Source organism: Osmia bicornis, chromosome 10 (assembly GCF_907164935.1).
Source record: "Osmia bicornis bicornis chromosome 10, iOsmBic2.1, whole genome shotgun sequence".
Taxonomy (NCBI): domain Eukaryota; kingdom Metazoa; phylum Arthropoda; class Insecta; order Hymenoptera; family Megachilidae; genus Osmia; species Osmia bicornis.
In genome coordinates this window covers 7,980,471-7,996,780 of record NC_060225.1, presented here as the reverse complement: position 1 = coordinate 7,996,780, position 16,310 = coordinate 7,980,471, and the positions used below count along the sequence as shown (strand labels likewise).

At 50.0% G+C, this 16,310-nt stretch overlaps 1 protein-coding gene across 10 annotated transcripts in view; it reads right to left on the bottom strand.

Moving 5' to 3' along the window:
• Nucleotides 1-640: 640 nt before the first annotated feature.
• Nucleotides 641-16,310, bottom strand: part of LOC114875599 (cell adhesion molecule 3-like) — a 107,605-nt gene continuing 91,935 nt past the window's right edge. For 6 of the 10 annotated variants that reach the window (XM_029186045.2, XM_029186047.2, XM_029186046.2 and 3 more), the window contains 6 exons: nt 12,518-12,644; nt 8,993-9,128; nt 7,113-7,246; nt 5,320-5,471; nt 5,119-5,192; nt 2,645-3,981 (listed from right to left, as the gene is read on the bottom strand). In XM_029186045.2, coding sequence (XP_029041878.1) covers nt 3,896-3,981; nt 5,119-5,192; nt 5,320-5,471; nt 7,113-7,246; nt 8,993-9,128; nt 12,518-12,644 — 709 coding nt within the window. In that variant the 3' untranslated portion in view covers nt 2,645-3,895. Of the gene's footprint in view, nt 907-1,223; nt 1,306-2,644; nt 3,982-5,118; nt 5,193-5,319; nt 5,472-7,112; nt 7,247-8,992; nt 9,129-12,517; nt 12,645-16,310 lie in introns of those variants that run through there. The other 4 variants (XM_029186051.2, XM_029186053.2, XM_029186052.2 and 1 more) reach the window with 4 other exon arrangements.

The following is a 16,310-nucleotide window of genomic DNA, read 5'->3' as shown; positions in this document are numbered from 1 at the left end:
GAGGGTATGTGTACTCGTTCGAGGGTTCGTTGAAACGATTGGTCGTACAAGTATTTGTCGATAAATCTGTTGCAATTGTTATTTACAATCGCTACTCGACACGGTCAAGAGGGAATTGCAACTATACTGCCAGCCGATTATTAATTCAAACTTTTTAATATTTGATCGTTGGTGGGTAGAAGGGAGCGAGATAAACGAGATCCTAGAAATTTTTAAATGTATTATACATAATCGTTAAAAGGAAAATTAAATGTATGACGGGATTAAAACGAAACGCGACTCGTGCATAGCTATACATATGTATCTGCCCTAGAAACGAAAATATTTCACAAAGAGGTCGAAACGTGGAACCTGAAATAGCCTAGAGAAATTATGAATGAATTTTTTAGTAAGCAAACCTCCAGCTTTTGCAGAATTCTCACAGATGATACATTACGTTTCGGGATAGCGGTGAATTTGATGAAAACATCAAACAATCGTAGAAACTAGCTGAATCGAGTTAACCGGCGATGAGAAACTGTTGTAAAACTGCATATGCGAATAAAGCTGGAAGGAACAAGGGTGAGAGGCTGGGCTGCTTTAACCGGGCTGATTTACGAGCAGGCATTTAGGCTCACCTTAGACGTAATTACGGCTGGTCTTCCTCGTTTCACCCTCCTGTCGGGTCGTAACATTTTATTTACCATATTCTTTATGTACATCGAGTAGACTTATTTAGTTAGACTACCGAATACCTAATACTTGGCTCGTCACTAAGTTGATTCATTTATTTTCACTTATAATTCGATAATACATTTTTAATTAATGTAATTTAATTACATTTTGCTGGACTGCTGTTTCGCTGAAATACGCTTTAGCATCGCGTGTATTCTTCGTAAGGGGGGTGGGTTCAGTCGACTGCTACCCCTGTGACAGAAAAACAAATTGTTAGTACAGGCGTACAATAATATATGGTTCTAACAGAGATTTTACTTTGCAAGATCTTCTGGGCACTTTTATTCTATTAAAAGTGGCATTGGTAAATAATGAATCCTTAAAATTTTGAGTAATTAGTATTATCGTGCGCTGGAGTAAACATGGCTGCTTCTATTACTTCAGCCCCCCGCAGTGCGAATTTACAGGGATGAAATATAAACGAATCACAGTTTAATTTCCAAGGAACAGAAAACATTGATGAGAGAAGTAAAAAAATAGTAAAGGTTAGCAGCGACGCAGTTACTTACTGTTGGTCTTCAAATTTTAAACACTTCTAACTGGAGGACGATTCGAAGGAGTCTGTGTGCCCTGTGAACACGCAGCGCGAAGCTGCGAAGGAAAGTTTTCTCTACTGTAATTACAGAGCGTCGCTTTCGTAACCGTGTCTCGAAACGGCGTGCGATAATTGCGCTGGTTAACAGCATTCGATGATCAGACCGGTTCCACCTACCTAAGGAAGGGTTGATCGAACGAGTTCGATCGATTCGTTCGGTTTCACGCGATGATTTTTCGAGTCATCGATCAACGATCGCGCACGAATGATCGGAGAAGAAATCGTTGCGAGCGACGTCGAAGAAAGAGTAATTGAGATTTACGCGAATCGAAAGAGGAAGACAGGGCACGGATGCGAGGAAGGAGAAGAAGAAATCTTCTCTCCCCCGAAGAAGTTAATTAAAGAAGCGGCGACGCGGGACCATGAGCGGAATATCGATCAACTAGAAATTCAATTTGAAATTTTCAATTCAATTTCGATCGAAACGAAGGATTTATGACGGCGAGTCGGTTTCACGAGGGGGTGCTGTGCACGATTATAATAATTTTAATAAAGTTCCTCGGTCATCCGAAAAGGAAGGGGCATCAATCATTCAGAAAGCAGTCAAGAATCTCGAGATTTCGAAGCTCCCGTTACGCGTTCGGGTCACGGGGATAAATTTAAAAGCACTCTATTTCGCGATCGCTGCCTCGATGGGATAAAACAAATTATTGATTAGAGTCAGTAGAGTATTTTCGTCGCGGCTTGTCTCTTCTTAGACGAGATAATGGAATGGAGCAAACGGTTGGTAATTGTCGCGAATCGCGAAGACGGCCTCGATGTTCCCCCGTGGTTTTAAGCATCGCGACGTTTCTGGCCAAGCAAGGAGGCGGATGGAAACGGGGAGGCGAAGGTAAAAGGGCAAAGGGAGTCAAAGGTAAAGGCAAAGGCAACGGGCAAAGGCAAAAGCAAAGCACGCGTCGATACATATTCAAAGGACGAACGGTGAGTCGGCGTGGCGTGGCGCGGCGCGGCGCGGAGCAGGCCGTCTGGTCTGGTACGGGCCATTAGCATCGATCGTCTTCCGGGAGAGTCGGTCCGCGTCGACCGAACGTTTATCCTCTTGAGAATTTCCCTCGGTATCGAGTTAAGGGGCGCTCCTTCGACGAAGCCCGGTCCGTATTGTCCCGTGGCACGAACGACCATTAATTCTTTCTCGACCGCTGTAACACGGCCATCCTCCACGTCCGACCGACCTACCGACCGTGCGAGCGACCGGCGAAACTCGATCGAGCCATCGGAACCGAGATCTTCTAATCGCGCCCGTCCGTTTTCTAGGTAAATGGGAACGGATAATGGGTCTGGTTTGTACGTGAAACGAGCTACGTTCGCCGGGCAATCGATGGAAAGCCGTTCTATAATGAAATACGATTTATTTAACTAAATATGCGAAATATATGTATCGGTGTATATATTATATACATTAGGCCATACACACAAGTACGCGATGTTTCATCCGTTAGTTTAGTCGGAACATATTTCTTTTTTTTTTTGTTTGTCGACGATTAGGTGGCAGGCCGTAACGTTCGCAGGAAACATCGCAAACGTCCGTCGAGGTGGCGATCGTTGCCTAACGATAAGTTCTACGGAAAGCACGATAAATCTTGTTCGCTTGGACGCGATCGAGTCGTTTCTAATCGGTAAAGGTTGGTAGATACAGGGGAGTGGGCGGGTGCTTAGATCGCAGGCTATGTACAAAGTATAACACAGAGACCGAGTAGGTCGAACGACGACGAGACATGACGGCGGAACGGCAGAACGGCAGAACGGCACAACGGGACGAAGGTAGGACGAGGAGTTTTGGCGAATTCGGTCGCGCGAACGAGCCGCGTCGTTCCCGAGAGGTATGTACAACGAACGACAGGGGACTAGAATGGAAGCTTCGAAGCCTTAGTGGTAGAGAACGAGTATACTCGTAACACGTAGACATCCTCGGTGGCGTGCTCTACGCTGGTGCGCGAGTAATGCGAGAGAAACACGGGGTGCTGGTGGATGATCGTCGAGAGTGGGCGGCTCGTTGATCGCGCGGCAACCGATCCGGATATATTGTATATATCGCGTTCGAATCGTGTCGCGAAAGAATCGTCCGATTTTCTACGCTCACGGCAAACATTTGCGCTGTTGAGCGCGCGTCCACGTCGAATCGTACAAATTAATCGGCTTACAGGCTCGTAAATCGTATTTTCGAGTCGCGTGCCGTAAAACGGGACGATAATCCGCGAACGCGCCCTACCGTTTCCGCGTCCAGCGAACTCGCGGGTCAGACTGGAGCAGAGCGGTGTTCATCGATCACGGCTGAAGCGCGATTATTCGCGTTAGTTTTTTCAGCTTTGCTGATCAGCGAAACGCGGCACCCACTATCCGGAAACCGACGTCGTTTAGTTCTCGAGCCGGTCAACGGCTCGAAATCCTCTCGCAATTAGCGATTCAAGTTCGCGCCACTTTGCCCTTTCCATCGATTTCCTCGTCCCAGCCGAGAACGATCGATTGGCTTAGCCAAGCATCTTCTTCTTCTTCTTCGCGTTCCTCTTCTTCGTCCGCTTCGTTCTTTCCTCTTCCGTTTGTCCAGCGAACGTAAGCCGATTTATACGCGGCAAATCGGTACCTCTAAGCCAGCGACGCTAGTCGCAGGATCAACGCGGTCGCCAACGTCAAGTAGACCGAAGGCGTCGCGACGCTCGCCTGTCCCTCAACTGAAACACAGATCGAGGAAAATCGTGGTTCGTCGTCGATCGATCGGCCTTAGTCGCTTTCGAATCGTCGAGACGAAGGGGAAAACGAAAACAGGAGAATCGTAGGGAGAGAGAGAAAGAGAGAGAGCTGATCGGCGACGTCTATCCGCGAGAAGCCGCTTGAAATTTCGCGACAATTTCAACTTTTAAGCCGACGAGGCCGAAACTTTGCTCTTCGCTGCTCGCTACGACGACGTCTGTGTCTGTCCTCGATCCCTCTCGCCAGACTCGGCCACGATGGAAAAGTTTCGGCCTACGGGAATTCAGTCTCTTCCGGATGCGATCCAAAGGACGATGAAACGGGGACGTATACGTCGCGACGCTTTTAACAACGACGCGGGCTAACGAGAAAATCGAAGATCGTTAAGAGCAATTTCGTCGTCAAGCTGTCTGTCCCTCTCTCCCTCTTTGTGCTCGTCAACTTCTCCGTAGCAGGGTTTTCGGACGATTTCGGCCCGGTCTTTGCACTTTGCCCTTTGCCCTTTACGCCCCCCTCGCCATCGATTCTCCCTTTTTCTCACCCGTTCCAGCGGAATCGCACGAGCGACGACACTCGTAGAAATCGCGCAACGTGCCGCGGTATAAGCAACCGAGTAGACGAGGCGATCGAACTGTTTGCGAGGCAAGCGGCGAACGAGCGTAAATTATTGTTTTAATTTCGGCGGTTCGCAGCTCGAAGAAAGCTGCGGTCGACTTTGCGGCCGACCTCCAGTCGACGCGGTTAGTAACCGACCTCCTCCGTTCTTCCACGGACAACGCCGATCGTAAAGCATCCTTAATTCGTTGGAGCTCGCTAGCGATGCTTAATTTCCTTTCTGTAAAACCGACTCCTACGCGTACCCGCGATCTTTCTTCTCGCTCGCTCGTTCGGCCGCCACTTTCGCTCGGAAATAACGAGGTAATCGTTTCTCGCGCCGTCAGACTCGCGTTAATTAACGCGTCCGTCGTTTTAACGCTTCTCACCCCTGCCTCGTTTCCCTTCTTCTTTCTCGACGAAGCGACCACGAGGCGTGAACGGCAGTTGGGAAAATAAAGTGGAGGAGAGGAGGAGAAAAAAAGAAAATCGTAAAGCGAAAGGAAAGGCGGCTAAAGGCTTACCGAAAACTTCCGTGGTGCGCGTCTCGATGAGCGGCGCGTCCGAGTTTGAATCCAATTCGACGGTCGCCTCGCATCTTCGACAAAATTTACAGAGACGCATTAATCGTCGGGCTGGAGAGATGAGGCGATGGTGGTGAGATGGTGATGGTGATGGTAGAATGACGGTGGTGTTGGGGAGGAGATTGTCCAGAGCGAAATTACCTTACGTTTATTTTGTCCCCGGTGATGTGATTCGGTTCCAAGTCGAGTCGTAAACTGGATATCACCGAGTAGAGTCCGTGATGGTCGAACACCATTTTCGTGTCGGGCTTCACCTGAAACGAACAAGCGACGGAACGTGTTCTCCGCCAGTTCTATCGAGATCGTAACTATCAGAGATGCTGGTTATTCTCGAGCCGAGTATGCGGCAGATACGCGCGCAAACGACCAGGAATATTTTCCCTGTCCCTGGGTTACCGGGCAAAAGAAGCCGCGATAGCCGGCAGGACGATTTAACGCAACGGATAAACTAACGGAAGCCGAATGGTTCGCCGGGGGCTAACCGAGCGTACAAGGTCTTCTTTTCCGTGGCCGGTACTACTTTTGCCGAGAAAATTTGCTGCTCGAACGCTCCGGTACGCGAGCCAGACACTCGGAGATAAACGAGTCTCGAAAATTAAATCATTTTTAAGCCGAGCTATCCCCGACTCGCCTACAACCGCCTCCCCCTTTTCTCCTGCAACCTCTTCCCGTCTCTCGCGATTCCTTTGAGGCGCGGTTCCGTCGCATTTTTCTGCTTCGTCGCCCGGCTCCCATCCCTTTCAACTTCACCCTCCTACTATCATCCCTCTCTCAAAGCAAAGTACGTCCCGTTTCGTAGCTGGCGCCCATCGGCCCGTCGTCGAGCTTTTTCCAACGACCCGGTGCTCCGATCTCCCGCGCTTTTCGGAACGTATCGATTTCGACGGGGGTCCGGGAGCAACAGAGGAAGGGACGACGAGAAGCTAGTCGTCGAGGGGCTTCGTTCGATCGCGCGACGGCGTGTAATTGAAAGAGAGTCGAAGATTAAGTGCAGCCGGAGGTGGAACGCGAACGATCGTTGATCGAACCCGGGCACACGCTACCCTTAAGCGTCGGAAGGTTGGACGCGGGTACACGTAGCCGTCGGCTTTGTCGCTGGCTCGAATCTTTCGTAACTGTCGACGGGAACGTTTTCGAAACAATATTACTCGCGTTAAGTGCCGCGCTAAACTCGCTCAACTCCTAATGGACATCGTCGAAGAACGCCGGCAAGTTTTGCTCGCGAAGAAACAAGGAGAACGGCTAGGAGAAAAGTTTTCCAGCCGCCGTGCTCGACTCGCTTAGCGAAACCCTAAAGGAACATCGACGTTCATCGACTTAATCTTCGAGCTCGGTACATACACGTGCTCCTCCTGTCTACGCGATTCCCTCTCAACTGCCTCCACTTTGCGGATTATATTTAAACGCCTCCGCGAGCGATTTAATACGAGTTAGAGATTCGTCGACCGATTCGATACAACGACGGGGTCAACTAATTAGCAATTAACCTATTCACCTTGCGTCGGCGGTGTTTCTTTTCGCGCTAAAATTTCTACGATCTGCATCGAAATTTCCGGATGTCCGAGGTTAACGAGAAGAGTGAGATCTCGCGTTACTTGCTGCGGTGGTTCGCACCGCATCGGTGTTGGTAACGAACGTTGCATTCCACCACCGCTTTCGGTGGAGCTCGTTAATTGAAGCTTTGGCTCATCAAGCGTCGTGTCGTCGTCGTCGTCGTCGTCGTCGTCTCGGTATCGCTAGTCCTGCCAATGTAAGCTTTGCTTTCCTCTTTCCTCTCGCTCTCACTCTCTCTCGTTTAACGAACCTCGCTCGTCGCTACGCTTTTCTATGCATCGGCTCCATATTCTAATCGTATCTTTACATCGACGTGCCGACCTGCTTCTCGGCGACAAAAACGATATTGCTCGACTGTTTCGCTGGAGAATTTCACCTACCTGCGCACCATTGATGAACCACTTGAGATTCGCTGCCGGGCGAGACTTGCCGCTGGTGCAATTCAGGCTGAGGACGTCGCCGCTGGCGTAAACCTTCTCCTCGCCGGTTATCGTCGGTCCTTCTTGCGGCAAAACTGCAACCAGTCGAAGAAATTTTACGAGGGATCGCTTGTTTCAGAGACTCGGCCAATTGGCGAATAAACGGTTCCTTTTGTAAGGTCCGCTCGTTAACGATAAATTCTCCGAAAGAGTGCTCGAAACGTTTTCTTCGTGCCTCTTTCATCCTCGTTTCGTTTGCGAATTCAAATGGTGGACGAACGAACGCGTTTCTATTTCGCGACGAACGCGTAACAACCGTCGTCGATCGAATCGCGCCTGCTTATCCGAAACATCTCCGCGAGATTTTCCACGTTCCCGGTTCGAGATTTAATCTAGCCCGGTTCGAGGAAACGGTCGCCCGCCTCGGATCGTTTTCGAGAGCAGAAACGCGATAAAAGTTCATCCCCTTCGATAAGTCTGCGAAGCTGTCGCGACACCTCGCTCGGAATATTCAACGAAGCCATTCGCGACTGCGATCGGACTGATCCTTTCGAGGTATACGATCAACCTTTCGCTCAAAGATACACGGCTCGGATTACAAAGGGATATCGAGCCCTTTTTCTCCTCCTCCTCCATCTTATTCTTCCCTTTTCCTTCTACTCGTTATCCAACAACACAGGCCGACGGCTTAAGGATCAACTAGTTAAAAAACGCGCGTACCACGACGAAGCAGAGACGAGGGAAACACTCGAGGAACGTCAAAGAAGAGGGGGGAAGAAACAGGCGAGAGCCGAGATTACGAACAGATTGGTTGCCAAAAGGAAAGCAGGGAAAGCAGGGAAAGCAGGGAAAGCAGCGAGAGGTAGGAGGCACGGTGTTGTTTGAAAAATGAAACGGAAAAAGAGAGCAAGGATAGAAAGGGGGGTATGGTGGAGGCACGAGCGATGCCCGTGGGTTATTTGCCGGGCACCAAATTTTCCACGAGCTTGGTAAAGGTACGGTAATGGCGGGTACGTGGCGGGTTATCGATCGTGCATGGCTTGGGAAGCGCGGCTGGACTACCGGAGAAGGAACGACGAGGAAAGGAAACTTGAGCGTTTCGAAGACGCGACCATCTTCGACCATCTTCGACGCGACAAACTAAGGAGAGTTTTTAGTTCGTTTCGCGAGTCGAGCCGATGTTCTTACGATCAGGAAAGAGCTTATTTTCTTCCCGTTTCCCTCTGCTTCGGCTTCTTTTCCTTCGCCTCCGCAACGACGACAGCCCCGAGACTTACGACGCTGTAATATTTATCGAACTTCGACTCGTCTTTACGTGATCCTAAAATTTAACGCTTCCTCCCGCTGCGTCGAACCTTTTTCATTGCCGTAAGTCTACCGCTACGCTGGCTTCGAAACAGAGACACGATTTCCAACCGAAACCCACTTGTTCCAGTCTCGCGATTCGGTCGAAACGAAGCGACAAACAGCGAATCCCGTTCGTACGATTTCACTCGATTCTCGACGAAAGAATAATCGAGTTTACGATTCGATCGATCCCGTGACCAGCCGTTTCTAGCCGGTGAAAACAGCAATTTCGCCCGGACGCAGTCTGTGTCGGGCGAGTAATTTCGGGAAATATTTGGCCCGACTCGTTCCTTCGCTCGATTCTGGCGAAACTGGGGAAATGACGAAAGCTTTGCTCGAATTACGGCGATTCGCGATAGCCGCGATCAAAGGATTATTAATTAGCGTAGCGAGCTCGGGCTTCGAACGGGACGAGACTGGAATGGAATGGAATGGTTATGCCATGGAATGGAATAGGATGATACGGAAGGCGTAGGTATCGGTGAGTCGCTCACCTACGACTTCCATGCTGGCTTCGGCGCTGACCGAGTGGAAACTCGGAGCCTCGGCGCTCACCTCGCACCTGTACTGTCCGCTGCTATGCAGGCTCACGTTCTGCAGCAAAACCTGCTGGTGATCGGACCGACCGTGCTGAAACAATATCGATGTCGTTCGACAAATTGAAAATACTAATTGTTCGCTTTGCTGCCCCTCGCGAGCCAGGAAACGCTTTATCTTTCAAAGGGAATCTCGTGATCGCGACAGCCGAGGGATCGATGCCACTTCTCTGCGTCGACAAGCCAACTGAAAAAAATTGTACCGAAAAAAAAATGAAAGGGAAAAATTGAACCCTTTGGCTTTTGCTCCGATGCTCCACCAACGGGACGTTCTTTCTGTCCGTAAAAGTTTACCGATACATAAATGGAACGAAACGAAAACTCGTTTGAACGGACGAACAAACAGTCGCGTTCCATTTGCCGCACGCGGTCGCTGCGAAAATTCCACAATCGAGAGCGGAACCTATTGCCGAACGTCGTCGAACCGACACCGTTTCCCGTACGCGCTTCGATCCAACGTTTTCCAGACGCCGCGCCGTTCGAAATTATTCTTCATAGACAGAATATTACGCTATCAGCTGGGTAAGAGGCTTACGCGCTTATATCGATTTATCGCCGTAGTTGCCGCCGTAGCGACGCCAATGTACCGAAAGTTATTTCCGCGAGATAGATGATAGCGGAGCGGACGGTTTCTGGTTGCAACCTGGCTAAAGTTGATCTTACGTTGTTCGAAGAAGCTAGGTAGACCAACGCGTTACTGCGGAGGATCGAACGCAGATTTTCCTCTCCAAGTGAGGAAAGAACGGTGGTGGATGGGACGGGTCGAGAGAAGAACACGGAAAGAGAAGACCCGCAATAAATGGAATCGCGACGATGATAATCCATTTAGCCCACCGACGCCGTTGTGTTGCACGTTTTCCCGCGTTACTTCCCTTCCATTTCTATGGAGATAAAACAGAAACTCCGACAGACCTTCGTGCGGAGTTGGAGGAAATTTTTAGCGAACGCGCGGAAACGCTCACGTTCGCTGGTCGGTCGGACGCAAACTTTCTCGATCGACAAATCGATTTACGTTCGGCGAGAAAAGTTAGGGGAAAACACGGAATAGGAGAAGAACGCGTGGAGAAGTCGAAACGTTCGCGGGAATCGCATTACCCTCCGGGTTATTTCGTCCTGCGGACGCGACCGTTCGATCGACCGTACGATTTGGCTGGATCGCGTAACGACCCTGTGCGAGAATCGAGAGCCAAGCCGGTGAGGTACGCGTGGCGTGGCTTCGACGCGGTATCCCGATAAAACGTGACTCGTTTCGAGAGAGTTACAATCGCTTCGAATCTCCCTTTTTCTGCCAAGCGTCTAGCGTTCACCGAAACGGATCGGTCCGATAAACTTTCGCGAAAAAATTCTTTGCCTGGCTAAGCGTTCGCTCCGAGCCGAAAATTAACCCGAAACTCGGTCCGGTTTTCAACGGGGAAATTAATCAACAACGGATTACCTCGAAGCACTTGGAAAGTTGAACTCGATGAAAAGATCGCGCTGGTGGTTATTTGGTATGCATCGTTAACGGAAAAGAAGATGTCGGCTCGACGAGCCGCTTAATCGCCTCTCGTTCGTGGTCGATTAGTTTGCCGCGAAACTCGAGGGTCAGCCGGTAATCGGGATTCTTTACATTCCCTCGTCGCTCGTTGGCCCGTTGAAAAAACCGACGGAACATCGGCGGGTCGATTTAAAATTTTCAGATGGTGAAATTAAACGGGCCGCGTTACGTAAGGTAGCAAAAGGGTCGAACGAGAGGGAAAATTAAAAGTGGAGAGAAGCCGAGTAGAAATATACGGCTCTGCCCGCTAAATCCACTTAATTCCCTGCTACTCCAATAAGTGTCACAAGAGCGTATTCGAGAGAGCGAGGTGGGGGTGGGGGGTGGAGGGGTGAAAAGACACGCTCGCTTTTGTCCACGGAGAAATTTCTTTGTCGATATCGGAGAGCCATTGGGCCGAGCCAGATTAATAGCCGCGTTATTTCTCTCTCTCTTTCAGCTCGATCTCGAGAATCGGAGACCGGTAGCCGGGGGTAAAGGGATGAGCCGATTCGACTCACGTAATGCTCGTTACGCGTCGGCCGATATTAACGAGCGTCGAGGAAAACGGAACTTTCGTGCCTTTCCAAAACGTGAATCGGAAGCGGACGTACCGTATCGAGAATAGACGAGAGTCTCGCGATCCGTTTCGCCTTTCTCAGCCGCCGAGAGACAGACCGTTTCGCGATCTGAGAAATCGATCGAGTTCGACCAACTCCAACACACTTGCTTCAACTCTTTTCTTCCCTTCTCTTCTCTTCTCTTCTCTTTTCGCTTCTATCCTCTTTATATACGACTTTACGCCGTACCGTTGGTTCCGTCTCGACAGACGGCAGCGATCTCCTCTCGCATCCCCCCATCTCGATTCGTCAAACATTTATTCGACGCGATAAAGGCGACCTCGTTCCGCACGGGGGATGTACGGGGCTGTACAGGGACAACGCGTCTTCGTGTATAGTGTATACCGAAACGTATCGCCAACTTTATGCTTTCTCACCCACGCCACCCGTTCCTCCTTACCCTCCTTCCTGCCACGTCTCTTCCTTTCAACCGGCTCGATGAAATACTTTTATAGCGACGTCGAATAAAATTCGAACGTGAAATTGAATAGAAGAGGCTCTTACGTCTAAAGCAATGTCGCGGCGCGTTGCCCGTGACCGAGCTCGCGACCGGCAACGTCGAAGATCGTTCGAGGAAACGTAGCTACCTAAGTACGTACGTTTTCGTGTCCGTTTCCGTTTTACGCTTGGCTTCGCGGTCGACCGCATTACCGAACGTAAACGGGCAACCGCCACCTGGTTAGCTAGGACTTTACGTTTATTCCGACTCGAAACGATTCGATATTCCGACGTTCTCCTGGTTTATCGTCGCCCCGTTGCAGTCGTACGTTTCACTCCCCGGCGAACGCGTAAAGTCCGCTTTTCCTCCTTCGCGGGCAGATTCGCGAGACATCGTGGAAACGCGCGACTAAACGGACACTTTTACGATCGCTCAGGCAATTACCGACGAACCGGCAGCGCCGTTTCGGTTCTCTCGCAACCGCTCGTTACGACTTCCGTGCGTGTACGCTCGATCGTTTTCCTTCGCGTAAACGGCGATTACGATTTTCCAGCTGTACCCGTGTCATCGAGCAATAACACCAAAGAATCGCGAAGCTAAACGCGAGATAAAAGCATCGAGTAACTGTAACTTGTTTTATCAATCGCTCCGGTAAATGGAATTTCCATCGATTTCCCGCGGCTGAAATCTTTCGTTCCGCGAAGATTGGAAACGAAAAGATAATGGACGAGACGTCGCGACGGGGGCAGCGGATATTCGCGCGTGGAACTCGGCAATGCAGAGATCAGATAGCAAAGTCGGAGCAAGACTGCGCGAGCTTGCGGGACACAAGAGGGTTTTCAACTCACGTCAACTTTAACGCCCTCGACGCGATAGCTGTGCTGCGGAGGTTCCCCTCTAGGCACGTATCTGTAGAATTCCTCGTGATCCTTGTACCACGTGATGGAGTAAAGCTTGTCCTCTTGTAGGTCGTATCTGAAACGAGAGAGCAAACGTTGCGTGGTTTATCGTTGAAAAACACCCGGGAAAAACTCGACGCGGAAAATACGCGCGCGGTGATAACGATGGTTGGTGGTGGTGGTTCGTCGATCGGACGAAAGGGAGGACAAAAGAAGATGAAATGCATAGGGTGTAGTAGGAAAAGCGGTGGATGCAGACGAACCGCGAATCGTTTCTCGATTAGTCAGAGGTGGACCGTTTCGATGGTTGGATTGCGCGCGAGTAATGGAAACCATTGCCTACTCCCTTCCGACAATGTATTTGAAATATCGAATGCTCGGCGGATTCTTTGCTTTGCATATCGGAGATTTTTCCGTTTACCCGATATTCCGCGGAATCGTTTCGTCTGCACCCGTCTCGTTTTGTTTCGTTTCGTTTCGTTTCGTTTCGTTTCGCCCGTTTGATCCTACGGCTCGAGGGACACGTCGGAAATACGAGCGATTCGGTTATAATCCAACGTCGTTTAGAAAAGGCGAGCGTACAGGTATCGTAACCTATCGATACGGGGATCGTGGGGTGAGAATGGGAATAAAAAACGATCAAATTCTCGTGGAGGCTGAAAGGGGAGGATGTATCGGTGGTAGGCATGCGTTTGAACACGATCGCTAGGATATCCGGGACGGGTAGGAACCGAAGGAACGGGAAGGAACGGGAAGGAACGGGAACCACCGGCTTCTGTCGCGTGACGCGATTCCAACCGGGGCGCAGGGGGGAACAACAATTAGGATAATTGATCAACATCCGCGATCGAAGCGTACCTCCGTAGAGTTGCCTCAATTTGCTAATCGAGTTCTTTCCCCAGTTCAATGATCCTCGAACGGGGAAACGGAAAAATCCCCGGAGGATGCTCGTTCGCGTTTCATCGCCGTAAGCCGGAAATCTTTCACTCCCGATAATTCCGCTGTTCCGTCGAACAAAACGTTCGCCGTCCAGGGAAAGGATTTCCCGAACAAAACCGGTGCATTCGATTTTCTCCTGGAATTTTAACGAAATCGGATCGGATTTCGGTCCTGTTAATCGTCCATTACCAACGCGACCATTACGAACGTTCGATCGAATCGTCGACAAAAACGTGGAGGGTGCGCAACAGGCTACTTCGTTTCGCGGAGCAGAACTAGATCGGATTTTACGGCTCGAATAATCCACGCGATAATTAATATTCTCAAAGTAATTAAACTCGCACGGCTACGTTCGTGTCGGGCAACGATGGTTAGTCTCGATGTTACGCTTTTCTCTCGATAAACTTTCAAAGTATCCATCGGAATGACCAGGAAAATACGATAGGTGGGGCGATAAATTTCGATCGTTGGATAATTTAATGACACTTGTCGCGGAGTTGAACTGCTCTTTTATTAGCTACTAAACGTCCACGAACGGTTAATGACATTATGGATTCGGTTTTTAAGCGTGCACGAAGGTAAAAGATCTTTCAAGGGGAAACGATAACATTGTCGGCGAAATGGTCAGTGGTCGGACTATCTCTCTGTACAAGTATGCAGTTGGTAGTATCAGGGAATCGTAGGATGGTTGGATCGACGTACCCAGAGGAGGAAAGGTCGGTGGGGATTGGCTGGATGGCGAGGATACTAGCGGCGGTGGCAGTGCCGTTGACGTCGTCGTCGCCGTCGTCGTGGCTCCCTAGTTCCCAGCTGCAGCTACCGGAAAAGGGATTGCCGCATTCGAGCGTAGGTGCACAATTTGGAGGGCTGCGTCGTGGGATTGATTTGCATCCTCCGGCTCATTTGCCGGGTCGTGTCCTACGGGAGTTCCTATCTCACCCTCTCTCACACACACACACACACACACACACACACACACACAATCTTTCCTTTTCGCTTCGCTTTTTTTCATTTTCTTCCCCCCATTGTGGTGACATTTCCAACTTTCTCTTTCACAGCCCCTTCCAATTTTCTCCTCCGTCGCTTCTTTGATAATACTTTTCCGTCGGAGACGTCAAACCGAGAATCTTTTGTTTCGCGACGAGCCAGCTTGGGGGTAGGCGTGTTCGAGTCGAAAGAGCATCTATCGCGTTTGATACAATTAGGTATCGCGTGCAGGATCTGCGAGTCGTTGGAGATAATACGCGAGATAGCTAAAGAGCGCTTTACATCTTATCCGCGTCTCATTGTTCCCGACGAAGAGACGTTCGGTCCGGTGACGTGAGAAACGCGTACTCCCTTTCTTGAACGCGTCGCGATTAATTCTTCCCTCGGTTCCCGCACAAAGGCGTCTCGACGTTGAAAATTCCTCTTCACCGAACGATTCGACAAAGATCGAAGAAAGCTTTCCGTCGCGTTTCACGAGAGTTCGCTACGAGAGCACGGAAATAATAGGAATCTTCAAGGGATTTGTAACGAAGGAGACTCGAATGTTTCCTGGAAAAGTTATCAGCAGAATAGAGAAGTAGCGACGGTGCATCGGAAACAAACGGTGGCTCGAAGCAGCTCGTTTGGACTTTTGCTATCGACTCGACTCGGCGACTCGAAGATCCCCGTCGAACAGGAACGGGGGAACGAGGATGATGAGTTATTCGCGCTCGAAAGAATCCGGTCGTGATCTCTGTCGCCGTGAAATTTCCCGGAATTTCCATGGTGAAATTAGAGAAGCGAGGAGGAAACTAGGAGGGTGGATGGTCGCAGGCCCGAATCAGGAAGGAACTTTATCGTTGGCCATGCTAGAGCAGCTGAACGCCGCGTCGCGTCGCGTCGAGTGGAAGGAGACGAAACGGGACAGAATAGAGGATGGAATGGGAGAGAAGATAGAGGAAGCAGGCCGACACGCCGGATAAACCAACGAGCAAGAGCTCGCCGAGGACGGTAAACTAATTTGCAATTTATACCTACGTCGGGGAACGATCTCGTCTCTTTGGTACGTCGGGCGTCGCGCGCTGCCGTCCCGACGCTCGACTGGCACCTAATATCAAAGAACCCGACCGTGTACACGCTCGGTCAACTCTTTACTTCCTCTCCGACCGTCTATCTTCTCCTCCTCTGCCGAGAAACGAGCAACGTGCAACGAAAACGGTTCGTTGAACGAGATAATCGTGCATTTTTAAACTTTTTTCCATGTCACTCCACTTTCGAAAGGATATCTTAGATCGAACGATCTCGGATGAGCGTGAAATAAAATTAATTCGTTAAAGTCTAGACTCGTTTAGATATAAATCGCGTAAACTTTGAGTTTACCAGCGAAGCCAAAGTTTCGCGAAGCGACAACTCGATATAGAATCTTCTTAATTATTCAACTAGTTTCGTCGCGTCTTGCGATCCTCACCCGGTATCCTTCGCATCCCGTTTTTACGTCAGGCCAATTTTCTACGCGATCTCGCGACGAAACGTGCGAGAGGGGTTCGCGAGATAAAAGAGACGCGTTATGTCGATCGTGTTTATTGGGATCGTCGAAACGTCATGGCATGTAAAGCGTGGAAAATCCGATTCTGATCGCAGTGTCGCGATACGATAAAAACCGAGGGCAGGAGACAAATCGTACAGACACACGCTTCGTATATCCTGCATTCGTCGAGTACTTTTTCTCCTCTCGTGTCAGTGAACGCGATGCGCGCTCGAGCGTGGCATTATGTCACGTATCGTATACTGTCAACTTTACATCGGGAAAAAGATAGCCCGAAGAACGGAGAAGAAG